At 45.2% G+C, this 14,399-nt stretch overlaps 2 protein-coding genes across 3 annotated transcripts in view; one reads left to right on the top strand and one right to left on the bottom strand.

Moving 5' to 3' along the window:
- Positions 1 to 3,545, top strand: part of GBA1 (glucosylceramidase beta 1) — a 123,087-nt gene extending 119,542 nt beyond the window's left edge. The window contains exons 7-11 of the mRNA XM_032953594.2: positions 384 to 621; positions 1,338 to 1,562; positions 1,680 to 1,843; positions 2,264 to 2,380; positions 3,115 to 3,545. Of these exons, the coding sequence (XP_032809485.1) occupies positions 384 to 621; positions 1,338 to 1,562; positions 1,680 to 1,843; positions 2,264 to 2,380; positions 3,115 to 3,217 (847 nt within the window). The 3' untranslated portion in view covers positions 3,218 to 3,545. The remainder of the gene's footprint in view (positions 1 to 383; positions 622 to 1,337; positions 1,563 to 1,679; positions 1,844 to 2,263; positions 2,381 to 3,114) is intronic.
- Positions 3,546 to 3,762: 217 nt separating this feature from the next.
- Positions 3,763 to 10,390, bottom strand: LOC116942048 (metaxin-3-like). Of its 2 annotated transcripts, XM_032953596.2 has the most exons (9): positions 10,268 to 10,390; positions 7,623 to 7,692; positions 7,442 to 7,518; positions 6,760 to 6,852; positions 6,447 to 6,629; positions 6,154 to 6,230; positions 5,832 to 5,989; positions 5,215 to 5,300; positions 3,763 to 4,661 (listed from the first exon to the last, which is right to left on the bottom strand). In XM_032953596.2, exons 1-9 carry the CDS (start codon positions 10,349 to 10,351, stop codon positions 4,539 to 4,541), a joined length of 951 nt encoding a protein of 316 aa, XP_032809487.1. In that variant the 5' UTR covers positions 10,352 to 10,390; the 3' UTR covers positions 3,763 to 4,538. The 2 variants fall into 2 exon arrangements, with proteins under 2 accessions (XP_032809487.1, XP_032809486.1); XM_032953595.2 differs by lacking the exon at positions 5,215 to 5,300.
- Between the last annotated feature and the right edge of the window lie 4,009 nt (positions 10,391 to 14,399).

Genomic DNA, 14,399 nt, shown 5'->3' with positions numbered 1-14,399 from the left:
GTTGCTTTACCACTGGCAGTCGTTAAGGGGCATAAACCATCACGCAAACTTTAGTCATCCTCACCGTGGATTCTGGCTCACCATTGAACAGAGATGGTCTCTGCATTACGTGCTTTCAGATGCACTTCTGCAGCCGTCTGGAATGCTCTTCCGATATTAGGGAGCCACTGGAGCTATGCGCCTTTAAATCTAGATTTAAATCTAATTTCTTTAGAACTGCGTTTTGTGTTTAGTTTGTCCTATCCCCGCACCTCCGATTAGCACTGTTGGCTATGTACGGTGCGAAAGAAGTTCAACATAATACAGTGTCATTGAACGGTTTGCACGTGATAAAAAAATACTTCTGCAACAATGACACTAAGCATGTGTGTCCGTACTTGAAGGTTCCTGGATGAGTATGCCAAGCACAACTTGACGTTTTGGGCATTGACGGCACAGAATGAGCCCACCGACGGCGAATTCACCAATTTCACCTTCCAGTGCCTCGGCTTCACGCCCGAACAACAACGGGACTTTATCGCCATGGATCTGGGGCCTGCACTGCACGGGAGTCGCCACCACAGCGTACAGCTCATGATTCTGGACGATGAACGCATACAGCTTCCGCTTTGGGCACGAGTGGTGAGTCCAGTTTTGTTGATTCTATTTCTGATGCAAAATGTTGAAAAATTGTAAGATTTTAGCAAGTTAGCTGGGTGGATCAGATAGCTGACACTAACAAAACACTAAGTTGGCATTGCTGAGATTCTGGATTCGAATCAGGGCAATGGCCTGTGGTTAAACCTGTTTCTCAAGTGTCATCAGTTGATGATCTCAGCGAGGGCAACCAAAATAACCTGATTTTTACCAAAATGTGCAGTTCCAGCTCTGAGGACATTGATGGTTTGCCTTGCAACAATAGGGTATTGAGCTGCACAAACAAGTGCGGATAACATAATCACCCTTACAGCCGTTATATAACGATGCAGTGGTGCACTTGGGCTATTGGTTATCAGGAATTATATGATCCTGATAGCACCATTGGAATATAATTGGAAAAATATTTTTTAAATACAAAAAATGTAGGGTTTGAGAAATGCATAACCGCTACCATTTAACTTTTTGCATTTGGGAAAATTGGTAAAACAAAACCACAGAATTGCTCTACAAACTTAACTATCCTTTACAATCTGCAAGGTTTTGTGCAGAAAATATCAAAGGCGTTTGTGTGATATATGGCCATATACGATAATCTCTTTGTGTTAACTTCGAAAAATGGAAATATTTGGATTGTACCACTACGTTTTCTGATACGTTTTATTTTAATGGCTATATTAATCATAATCAAATTACTTCAGGTGCTGGGAGATCCAAAGGCTGCAAAGTACGTGAGTGGCATTGCAGTGCATTGGTACCTTGACCTCATCATACCAGCCGAACCCACTCTCAGCCGGACGCACAACCTATTCCCGGAGCACTTTCTCTTCGCAACTGAGGCATGCGCTGGCTCCAACCCCTGGGAGAAGGCAGTACTACTTGGCAGCTGGGAGAGAGGCGATGAATACAGTCACGACATCATACAGGTGCGAACCATTTTTACGAAAAAAATTCAAATGTACGTTTATATGAAACCATGCTGCAGTTTAGAAATGTGTATTGATTATAAAAATAGCCATGATAATTGCTTTCTTGTTTTGCAGGATCTAAACCACTGGGTGGTGGGATGGACAGACTGGAACCTAGCACTAGACCTCCAAGGAGGTCCTAACTGGGTGCAGAACTTTGTGGACAGTCCCATCATAGTGGACAGAAGCAAGGGTGTCTTCTACAAGCAGCCCCTATTCTACCACATGGCCCATTTCAGGTTTGCAAAACAATTACAGGCAACATTAATCCTTACTGTGCTAGGCGTTCGTCGATAAACTTGAAATACCGTAGAACAGGCCCATCCCTAATGTGTTATTCTGGGCGAACAAAGAATTTAATGCCCCTTGAAAGTAAACCTCTGGTAATAGCCATGACATGTTTTCTTTTGTTTCCTATTATTTGACGTGTGCATGACCCATTATACGCCCGCTTTATAATGTAACGTTAAATTGGCTACAACTATAAAATATTATGTATTTATACTTTTTCGATTGCTCTTACAGCTTTGCACCCTGGGCAAGTACTCTGATTGCTATCCCCTTACGCCAAAACTGTGAATGTTTGGCAGTTTTAGCTTAAATTTGCATCGTGGTGCAGCGATGGCATTAATTTTTTTTTACTATTTTCCAATTCACAGCAAGTTCATACCGGAGGGCTCTCAGAGAATTGCTCTGGAAACTAGTGGCAGCACAAAGCTGGAAATGGTTGCGTTTATTCGACCAGACGGCTTGGGGGTAATGGTCGTACTAAACAGGTGAGGAATTACTGTACAAGTAAACCTGAGTGACACCAGGCAAAATATAGGCTAGAGGGAGGGGACGCACTTCACACTTTATTTCAAAGACATGGAATAGTTTCCAGTGCAAGATGGCCACACCTCAATTTATGTTTGGATTGCGTTCTTGAAAAACCATAACGTAAAGTGAAAAATCGTATATAGAAACGTATTTTCCCATAAGGTCCTATTATTTTGCCTCGGATGCGTTCCCTAGAAATTAATTTCAGACCCAAATTCGACTAAAATAACTTTTCAACACAATATAATTTAATGCATAAATATAGATAGGTAATTAAAAGCAAATACTGTACAATAACTTAATAACCAGAAACTGGTGCACATCGTGTGATGATGCTGTGGTGAGGGGGTTGGATTATTGGGAGGGTGGGAGGAGGGCAGGGAGCGTCTGCCTCCCCGTGGGGGCATCAAATATAATAACAGAGATGTAAACCGAAAGTCATGACGAACATAACAGATCGTAAATCGAATTAATGTATATCGGGGTACACCTGTATAGCAGTTTTTTGTTAATTCGGAGAACACCCCATCATTATGCAAAAACAAGTCAATGTTATCGTTGGTATTTAACATTTGAGTTCATTGGTCATCTTGAGGCGTAAATCCTTGGTGGCAAATCCAGATAAAATGATTTATGGTTTATTAACTTGTATTATCAAAGTATTAATTTATTGTTCTCGTTGTCCCTGTAGGACACCTGAAGCTGTCACCTTTACCTTGTCAGATCCAGACATTGGATTTGTACTTTGCACGAGTCCCGAACACTCAATTCAGACCTACATCTGGGGCCGATGAGAGGATGGTGTTGAACATCACGAGTTGCATCATCATGTGATCTCCTTGGTTCAGAAAACCTCATCACCTGTCGTAAACTATGTATAATTGTTACGAGTGCCTGACTGATTTCACTATTTTTTGGTACAAAATGCCCAACTTGTGTTATGATCATGTTCACGTTGATTTTTTTTAACAAAGTTCTACTTGATTTGAAGCTTTCGTGACTGCAGGAATCCACTCTTTGGTTCTTACGGTAAAGTCACGTGACTTGCACAGTGGATGTGGAAAACTTGGGTTTGTTGCCACCTTATAATTGTCAAAACAATAAATGAAATTTTTTTCTCAACCCAGATGAAAACGTGAATTATTTTACTGCAATTGCAAACAATATTTAAAAACATATTTGGAGGCTATACAACAATAATGTATGCGTGTTCCAAGTAGTTTTTTTCTGAGAAAACACTTAAGAGTAAAAAAAAAACTGCCACCGGGCAATGAGTTTACAAAACGCAGGTCATTATATCAAAGTTACACTTCTAAAAACCAAGGACAGTTTGTCAACATTTCAATGCGAATTGTGTTTAATAACACTTGCAGAATAAGCACGTAAGTTTATACATAGTTATATACAGAAACAAAATACAAGTTATGAGTCTCCTATAATACATTATTGAACCCTGAAGAGCCAACCAACATATTGATTTATTTTTTAAGCTGAGTTATGCTATGTAGCAAAAAAAATTTAAACATCCGTTCAAAGGTGTTTAACGGTTGACAAAACCACAAATGTTTAATTAAAAAATCTTAACCAGCTATTGCAAATAAAGAACCAATTGCAATTTCCAATAAATCTAAATAATTTAAACAAAGGTAACGATGTATTTAAGTGAAAGCTGTACAAGTGTAAAGCACAATGATCAAACACTCGGCATACTTCAATTGGAGAAAGTGCATTTCTATCCAGTGCAACAGATTTCACATACTAGCAATGCATGTCTTCACCTTAATAAAGTTGGTCTCCAGTTAAAACATTCCATTATCAGACAATGATCTGGGTCGCCAACGCTTCGCTTATAAACCACTGAAATTTTTAAAACTCCGCATTTATATTTTTTATTTGGACGGTGAACCACATGTACGTTGTCCCTGTGTAGGCCATTAACTGAGACGTAGAACACAAACCTTTTGATTGCACGACCATCGACACTCCCTGATCACATTTACCAGCAGCGGACACATTTCTTTCATCGCCTCTCCTCCGCCGTGTGCAATGCACACTGGCTCCTCTGCTGGGCCTTGGACAGCAGGCCTGAGAGAACGACGAGGCAACTGAGGGCCGCTAAGCTGACGGAAGCAGAAAAGGAGAGGGTGCTCCGTTCTCCGTCGGCGTGGAGGCTGTCATGCTCGGGTTTGACATCTCCCGCCGCGCCACTTTGGGGCTCGCCCGCAGGTTTCCGTCCATCTGAAAAATCAACGAGACTCGATGCATTTTGAAAAAAAAAAACAGATGTACTTGACTGCCGAATGTCACGTCACAAGTTAAACCAAACAAATGAAATTTAGCAATTGCAAAAATGTTTCTTAGAAAATTAGGTATAATACCACAATTACTTTGCATCAAAAAAAGTTCAGTCTGGACTTTAAATGTTTGCTTCAAAAGAGTTCACTCATTATAGTGGTGAAGATATCATTGGATATATTTAACCTTTGCTGAAACAAACATATGGCCAACACTGTACACATTAGATGCATTTCTCTACGGTGAATATTGAAGGCAATCACACATTTGTAAGGTTACTCCTAAGGCAAGGAAATGAGGAAACCAAGGTGAGGAAATGTATATGAGCAAGGTAAAGATATAGGGAACTGATGAGAAAGGTGGCAAGCATATGGAGTGGGGAAAATAATCATGCAATCAGGAAAAAAATACACATGCAGCTATAGGATGAGGGTCGTGATTTTTTAAATTATAAATGGACCACACTACACAGCACTGCTAGCTTAAGCAACGCCACCTTTTCGATGAGGTTGGACTCCATGTTTACCAGCTGCGTCAGTTTGCGCAGTTTGGCATCCTGCTGATTGGGCCCTGCTGGGGACCCTGATAGGGGAAAGTTTACTTTCAAAAAGTCACAAAAGTGCAGGGAGAAAAGGAGAGTGTACTTTTTTGGGTGAAGTTTGGTTTTAAAATGGTAGGCTTTGTGGTTAATTAAAGGAAGACACAAACCCCCCAAAACAGTTATTGTAGATCCATATCTTGGAGGTGTCCAAGTCTGACAAGAGTTTGAAATTGTGTGAATGAGAATAGACGTTTTTTTTAGGAATAAAGTTGCCTGAGTAACTAACTCATTTCAAAGTGCCACCTCAGCAGCTGCATTCGCAAATTAATTACAATCTCATCATCGAAGCTTCAAGCTCATGTCGGGCACTGTAATGCAAACAACTATAGTTTCTTCAGTTATGTCTCTAAATAGCGAGCACAGGAGACAGCATACTTAAGCATGTCTTGTAGAAAAATTATTTTATTTATATTCGTAATCAACTTCTAACCTGTCTTACCACAAAGTCTGCCGGTACATTTCAGGTGCATGTCGTGCACTGCTGTGCGTGGCATCATCCAAGAATACAGTACCTGGGGCCTGTCCAGGAAAACACCTCATTAGCACTCTCTCACAAAATGCACAGAGATTTTCAATGGCCTTGAGATGCAGTTGAAGTTTCTTGGTGAGAAGCGGGGCTTTCAGGAGTGGGGCAAGGTGACCAAATACGACGGCATCCAAGCTCGAGGGCCTGAAAAAAACAAAGGGTAGCAAACATGGTGAGAATTGATGACAGTTTTCATCGACAGAACTTATGTTAAACCATCATTCACTAAATGTTTAATCCATCGTTGTGTAGATAATTTCCCTGCCAATGTTACTTGTGTACAGAAACTAGAAACGTTATGAACTCACATTTCTCCGAAGAAGAATGCTTTTTCACCCAGTTGGAAGGACAATAGATTCAAACACTCCTTGGCATCCCAATATATCTGGATGGGCAATAAATTAAAGAAAGTATTTAATTAAGCCATGTAAACACATCACGAGCTCTCATATGGTTAAGCTGATGGAAATGACTACTAGATTTATCTCATTTAACACTTCCTAGTAGAATGAAAAAGGTGATTTGAACCACACGAAGAATAACATGGTGGCTGCCAATGTATGTGTGGAAAATGCTAACGTCCAGCAGCTGGCTCACAAACCTGAGCCTCCATCTCGGCGAGGCTCATATACGGCGGGCGGCCCACGCTGAGCTTGAGGCGTGTTAGCGCCTGCCGGCTGGATCGGTATGGCACCAACATGTTGAATGGGAACGGCATTGTCGACGCATACCACGGCCTCGTGACCCCCGTGTAGTTCTGATCGTCCACCCAAAATGTGTGAAGCTGGTAATGAACAAGTTTTGGTTATGCAAGTCAGTAAGCATTATCGTCTCATGTTTGGTAGATTAAAAATATACATCTGCGAGGGAAACACTGCACGGCTGATATTGATGTTTGCCACAAATATACTCACAAGAGCTGGTAAAAGCTTCTCTTCGATCAAAGCTACAAACGCCATGGTGTCGGCCCCTTGCTTAGGAGAAAGGTCATAGTCTGCATTGTATTGCTGAAAAGTAAAAAACATTTCCTGTAGTAATGCCTGCAAATGCTCTTTTACATTATATACTTTATATTGATGTTAAATAAACAGTTCACAACACACGACAGTCATATTAGCCATATTTTACCCGCACATTACGCAAAATTGTGGTTTTCACATCATAAAAATGTTGCCTTATTTGAAATTACAAAATCTATTTTACATTTTCGTGTGAAAGACCGTTGAAAATGTACACATTAAAACAGCTAAAGATAACTATTAAGTGTGCTTAAAATATCCAAAACATTTACAGCACGCACAACAGTGTCCTACTGTGCCGAGTATTTTAAAACAAGGGCAATAAATTAATAAATATTCAGGGGTGATGGCTGATAATATTCACTTGCTCAGTCAGGCACAGACTCGTTAAATTCACTGCCTTCTTCGAATCCTTGCCATATCTTCAGGGTACAGAATAACCACTTCTTTGTTAAACTTAGCCACTTTTTAAGAGCTGCTAATATGTAATAATTACCCTTATATGACCGAAGCAAATCTTCTGACAGCAACGCCAATGTACCATTACTCAACCACTGTCAGTAGCTCTATTTCTCACCTCTTTGCGAAAGCAGTTGAGAATATTTAGTGGTTTGGAAATAGTTTTCTCTCCAGATTTAAGGATAGGCAAACACCCTGTGAACACAACATATGGAACACGTAATACATTCAGTGCATGTTAATGTTAAAAAAGGATTTTTTACAAAGATAGAAGAAGACCTGACCATGGTGTCACTGACCTGTCAAAGATTCCCTTGGATTCCCAGTTTTCTTCAGTTTTACTGGTGCATTGGAAAAATGGGCATACGCCTGCAAAAGGAAAATCAATGTCATTACACTATACAGTACGGTATTCTCTCGTTATTCACGACCTTGCTATCCGCGATTCGCATCTGGAACTCTACACGACTGCATCGAGGGAGAGAAAAAATGTGATGAAAGTGATGAGATAAAGTGATGATGGGCAGCATCATAATTTATGTTTTATTAGAACAATTTGAAATTGTCTTATAATTGTCATGTATTTCAGAGGTTATTTACATATTTATTCAAGGTAATTCATTCAAATTATAGGTTTTCGTAGGCCAATATAATTGTTCACAAAATGTACTATTCGCGAGCATCTCCGGAACATATCCCTCTTGAATAACGAGGGAACTGTAATGCAATTATTAAAATATAGTACAGTATTTGTTCTGGGTTTTTATTGCAGCAAAGATAATTTACTGCCATAAGTACGTAGCTGAATATTCCAAATTGCTTTATATTATTTGTTTAAAATGTGCTAGATTAACTTGCTACTCCAGGCCGAAATGCAATTAATTGGTTGATACTCTATGGTTCTATTCGGTAAAGTCACGTAGGTAAAAAATACAGTACACAAAATCCGTGACCTGATCCCATCCGTGAAGGATGTCGTTCCTGACTTACAGTACCCCGGGGTTTACAAATTGAGCTGCACCTGTGGTGACTGCATTATCGGGGAGACGAAACGACATGTCTCTGACCGAATTCGCGAGCACAAATCAGATTTGAAACACGGCAGAACGAATTCTTCTGCCGTAGCTGATCACTGTTACAACGCTGTGGGTGATCACGATATAGTTTTCTCCGATACCAAGGTTCTCTGCAAACCCACGGGTTTTTATCAGAGATTTGTCCACGAGGCAATTCAGATTTACAAACACAGACACAATTTCAACCGAGAGGATGGTTTCAAATTAAGCAATTATTGGAAAGATGTTCTAAATCAAACCAAACATTAAACTAATTTTCAATGGTACAGTATATTTTTTCAAGTAGTCGTATCCCCAACTTTCACAGCAGCTTATTTCCCTTCACACCAACATTATGTAAACTCCCCCCCACCCCCACCGTGCCGGTCCAGTACATCATTGTTATGCTAATTCCTTTGTTAAGGCGTTTTTTGTTTCCTCCCACACAGCTTAAAGGACGCGACCTGGGCTTGGCTGTCTTCACTCCAACGCTGTCCTCTGGACAATCCGGTCCCGTCACCTGATGAAGGCCACTTGTGTTGTGGCCGAAACGTCGTGATTTTTGTTATTTTATTTTTACCTATGTGACTTTACCGAATAGAAACAAAGAGTATGGATCCTTGCAGTCACGAAAGCTTCAAATCTAGAATTGGTTGAGTTTCATGATATTTTCTTTCCAAGTTCTTCAAACTGCCCAGGTAAAAAATGCTGTTCAAGACCTTATACGTAATTGTTGACACGACGAAGTTTTGCTTCAAAAGCTGTAATTTAGAATGTGTGATTTAAAGGGGGTTGATTTGTTTTAGTTTGGATTTTAGAGATTTACAGGATCAGCTTTTTTTTCCAACCCAACAGTGCAATGAGAGAACAAAATACACGAACAGTCCTTTGTCAATCCACTGCTGGTTGAGGACCTCACTACGCTGGTCGCGGAGATTATTTGACCACATTTCACCACGTCGGTCTGTTTTTACGTACGTAGCCAACCGTGCTAATCGGAGGTGCGGGGAAGGATATATGCAAACGATTAACAGAGATTCATAGAAATAATTATTAAAATAGATGCGGGTTTAAAGCGGGGAGCGTTAGCGTTGGACCATAGTACGGTAAGCAAAAGTAGTCTGTAACAGGGCCCCCTATGGACCATACAGTATAACACTACCGTAGTGTGCGCTCCTTCAAGGGAGGAATAACAGAACTACACCAACTCCATAACTCCTGATACCCTCCTGTCGTAGTTACCAGACCTCGACATTGGCATTTAGCTTCTGAACATATTGCTACCATATGCAGTCCCGTCCGCCTATGGAGTACTGTACAATACTCTTGACGGCGCAACCTTGAAACCGAAGCCATCCAGCGTTGTCGCGTTGAAATTAAATGCACCCCCTGGTGCCTTGTTCGCACTGCAGTATATCTATCGTAAGCACTGCAGACTTAGACCAATACGGCGTGACTGTATCAACTAGACAGGCCACTGCTAAATGACTAATCTGACGCGGTTAAACCCTCCCGGGTTGAAGACGCAACCTTGAGAACGGGTGGCGCACGAACTGCGCACTTCTATACAAACACGGTGCGTGCAAAACTGCCAGCAGCTGCGCGAATGCGCGACTAGCAGCGGCCAAATACGCCGCAAAATTGTTTTTTTTTTATCAGGAGGCTAGCTCTCATTAATGAACATAACTGTGCATACAATCCCCCGCACCACACCTCTCAGTGGCGACTACCGCTGCAGTTGAACGCGACCCTACAACGCAGGCCCACCTACAACACCCGTCTCGCTCCAAGCGGCCCTTAACAGCGACAGCAGCAGCAGCCGCCGCCGCAACATAAAGTGGACGCGCGATGGAGGCAGGCGCGCTGGGTGTGTAAAAAGACGCCACTACCATGACGATGAGGCAGCCCGAGTCAACCGAGGGAAGACCCCAGTCTCCCCGCCAGCACAGCAGCTCCATGTGCGCGGCGGCCATGGCGCGCCCGGCGGCGACCTTTGACCCCCTTACTCCCCCTCCCACTCACCCCCCGCTCCTCCCCCCGCCCACTCACCCCGCAATCCTCCCCCCACAATCCCCCCCCCCACTCCTCCACCCCGCCCCCACCGTGTGAGGGAGGGGAGGGGAGGCTCCTTAGGTTTCAATACGAACGGCGAGCGCCGGTCGCCACGGCAACGCAGCGGCGACTGCGCGCGCGCGCCGCTGTCGCCGCTCGGATCGTCGCTCGAGCTTCGTCATCGTCGTCGTCGTTGTTGCAAAACTACAGAAGTTGTGACACAGAATATGGTGGTATCCACAACCATCGCCTTCGATTGAATGTCACAACAATAGCAGCAAAAACACTCAACACGTGAATCAATAACCCTTTACAGCACGTACACACAGTACTCGAGAGACCAGAGACGTAGAGTATTAGTTAGACATTATGGCACTTAGGGGCCGGCCATAAATGACGTCACACACCTAGGGGGAGGTGGGGGGGGCGTGGTCAGACATTTGTGACGGGAGCGGGGGTTTGAGAAATGTGACGTCACATCAATTTACGCAACTTTAAATAAATATAGACAACACGTTCCCCTTAATTAAATAGACTTTTAATAAATGTTTTCTCCTACAATATCAGAGTGCAGCGCCACATTAAATATGACAATAGTTTAAAGCGATTTGAAGCATTTTTTTTGGGGGGGGGGGGGGGCAGAGCTTTGTGACGTCATATTTGAGGCTTGGGTCTGACTTTTTGTGACGCCGTGTGACTGGGGGGGGGGGGTAAAACATCGTCCAAAATCGCGTGACGTCATTTATGGACAGCCCCTTATGGCACTTAGTAGTAGTGCTGTAAGAATACCCATTATCATCTGCCGCACCTCCGATTAGTACGGTTGGCTACGTACTGTGGGAAAGAAGTTCAACATACAATACGTACAATCCACGTGTGGATGAACACCTCCCAACAATCATTTGTCGTCTCTGACGCTCTAACGATGCAACAATTCCACCTAGCGCCTGGCTACATTCTCCTGTTGTACTCCAAACAAACCACTTTATTCCATATACTAGCTTGACTACCCGGCTTCGCCCGGGACTTGGATTCACCACGCCCGGCCGCCTTTGTCAGCAGTTACTCGTTTGAGGTTGAGTCGACCTAGGGGAGGCCCAGGAGCGGTTCAAATAATCGTCACCGGTGTTGGTCGTGAGCGGGAATCGAACTCGGGTCGCCGGGTTCGTAGCGCAGTGCGCTAACCACTACACCACAATGCGTTACGCTCCCACACACAGACACATACACACACACAGACACACATACAGACACACACACAACAACCGCCATTCGCCACTAAGTGGCGGTGACGTCACCACGACGCTTGTGCCAGGCTATGTGCACCCTGAGGCCACGTGAAGTGTCGAACGCCCGCTGGCAGGAGGTCACGGGGCAGACCCAGGTGCCACGGGTCGACTGACTGAGATGACTGGCTGATGCACCACCTGTGCCCCCTACTGTGCCAACCTGCTGTGCTTTAGCCACCCGGCGCTCCGCTCGCTGTTGTGAGCGTCGCTCCTCCGCCCTCCGTTGTTGTTGGAGGGCGACTGCCTCCAACTGCCCAGTAGCATCCTTCACGAGCCTCCTCCACAGAGGCCGATCTTGACACCGCTGGTACCAGTCATCGGCAAGTCCACTCAGCTCCACGTCCTCCTGTACCACATCACTCCATCTCTTCTCTAGCCCGTGCCGCGCCCGCTTAGCCCCCTCAATCCGGCCAAACAAAAGCTGTTTCGGCATGCGGTGGCTGGGCATGCGGGCTACATGACCCAGCCATCGCAGCCTTGCCTGCCGGAGGAGCTCACCGATGGGACCCTGCCCAGATCTTTCAAGGATTTGTGAGCTCCTCACGCAATCCAGTCTGGTTAAACCCAGGATGGATCATAGGCAGGCCAGCCTAAATGTTTCTAACCGGCGAAGATGTTCCATTAGGGGGGTCCACGTTTCGCAAGCGTAGAGAAGGGAGGGAATGACCGTGGCCGAGAAGACCTGAAGCTTAGTGCGGAGCGACAGACCAGGTAGCTTCCACACAGCGTTACGCAACCGATGAAAAGATATTTCCGCTCGACTGATTCGGAGTGAGACCTCTGCTGTTAAACTGGAGCCAGTCATAAGCACACTGCCCAGGTATGGGAAACTCTCCACTCTCTCCACAACTGCCCCATCACCGATTGGGAGTTGTGGGGGTGGAGTGTCCGATGGTACAAAATACCTAGGCAGGTGCTTAGTTTTGGTGGGGCTGATGGTAAGGCCCCACCTCTTAGTGGCACGCTCCAGTCTCAGCAGCAGCGTCTCCAACTCCTCCTCTGACTGAGCAGCTATTACCAAGTCATCAGCATACATAACGTGGTTGAGCAATAGGGAGCCATCCCTTGACCGCACCCGGGCATCGATTAGCCTCCCATTATATCTGTACCATATGGAGATTCCCCCGGTACAGCTATTGAAGGCTTCACGAACTACGTGGTCAAAATAGATGTTAAATAATGTGGGAGCCAGAGGACATCCCTGTCGCACCCCAAGGTGTACAGGGAATGGCTCTGACTCCCGGCCACGTAGTTTTACCCGGGCCCGCTCACCATCATGAAGGTCCTTAATGATCGTGAGCAGAGGGTCAGGTACTCCAAAAGCACGAAGAACGACCCAGAGCCCAGGCCTACTGATGGTATCATAGGCCTTGACCAGGTCAATAAAGCAGAGATGTAGGTCTTGTTGGAATTCCCTACACCTCTGCTGTAGCAGACGGACAGAAAATATGGCATCTGTGCAGGACCGCCCTTTCCTGAAACCGCATTGGGGCTCCGCAAGCCTCTCCTCAGCGTGCCTGGCAAGGCGATGCTGAATAATCCTTGCCAGGACCTTTCCCGGCACACTGAGGAGTGAGATGCCCCTGTAGTTGTTACAGTCTGTGCGGTCCCCCTTCTTAAAAAGGGGGACCACCAGGGCATCCTTCCAATCCTGCGGAACCCGTCCAGTGGTCCAGACTGTTGTTATGATGTCATATAGGGCAGTCTGTGCACAAACGCCACCCTCCCTCAGCATTTCGCTTGGGAGATCATCTCTGCCCGCTGCCTTTCCTGGTCTCAGACTCCGGATCGCCTTCAATACTTCCTCAGCAGATGGCACCTCAGCCAGCCACTCACAGGGGGTGACTTCATCCAATATTTGAGGCACCGCAGCCTCAGCAGGGTCATCCTCACTTTGTGCCACGATGTTTTCCTGGCTGAGGGATTTTCCCTCCCCCAGGACCTCACAGAAATGCTCAGCAAATCTGCGAACCTGTTCCTGGGGGTCGGAAATTGGATCACCGTTTTTTCCCCTAATGATGGTAATAGGTGTGGCGCTGCAGGTTACTTTTTTGATGGAGTTAAATAGAGATTTGTGATCACGGGCCACTGAGGCAGACTCCATCTCCTCAGCAACCCGCGACCACCACCCATCCTTGCAGCGCCTCACGGCTCTCCGAACCTCCGAGCGAAGGCTGCGGTAAGCCTCCTCATTCTCTGACGTGGGATTCTGTAGCCGATGACAGTGGGCCTGTCGCTTTTTCTCAACCATCGTGAACAACTCCTCTGTCATCCAGGGTGTCTGGGGAGGTCTGGACCGCGTACCCAAAGCAGCCATTGCAGCTGCATGAGTCACAGTCCTAAACCTCGCCCATTTACCCTCGACATCAGGAGGAGTCGGGGACGATGCCAATCCCAGCCGCAAGCGATGATGAAATTCTCGCTTGCAACTTTCATCAGTTAACTGAGATCAGGCCACTTTAGGTTGGAATGGGGTCCTGGGTGTACACCCACCACCGGAGTGGAAGAATGGCGGGCGCATCTTACAGATGACTAGTCGATGGTCAGAGGGCAGATCAGCTCCACGGTAGGTCCTGGTGTCAAGGACATGGGCTCGCATTCGCTGGTCCGTCACTATGTAGTCCAGCAGATGTTCTTGCTTGGACCCGGCATGCATCCATGATGTTGTGTGGATGCGCCG

This window comes from Petromyzon marinus, chromosome 13, assembly GCF_048934315.1.
Source record: "Petromyzon marinus isolate PM22_M1 ecotype Great Lakes invasive population chromosome 13, UKy_Petmar_22M1.pri1.0, whole genome shotgun sequence".
Lineage (NCBI taxonomy): Eukaryota > Metazoa > Chordata > Hyperoartia > Petromyzontiformes > Petromyzontidae > Petromyzon > Petromyzon marinus.
This window is presented reverse-complemented; position numbering and strand designations above follow the sequence as displayed.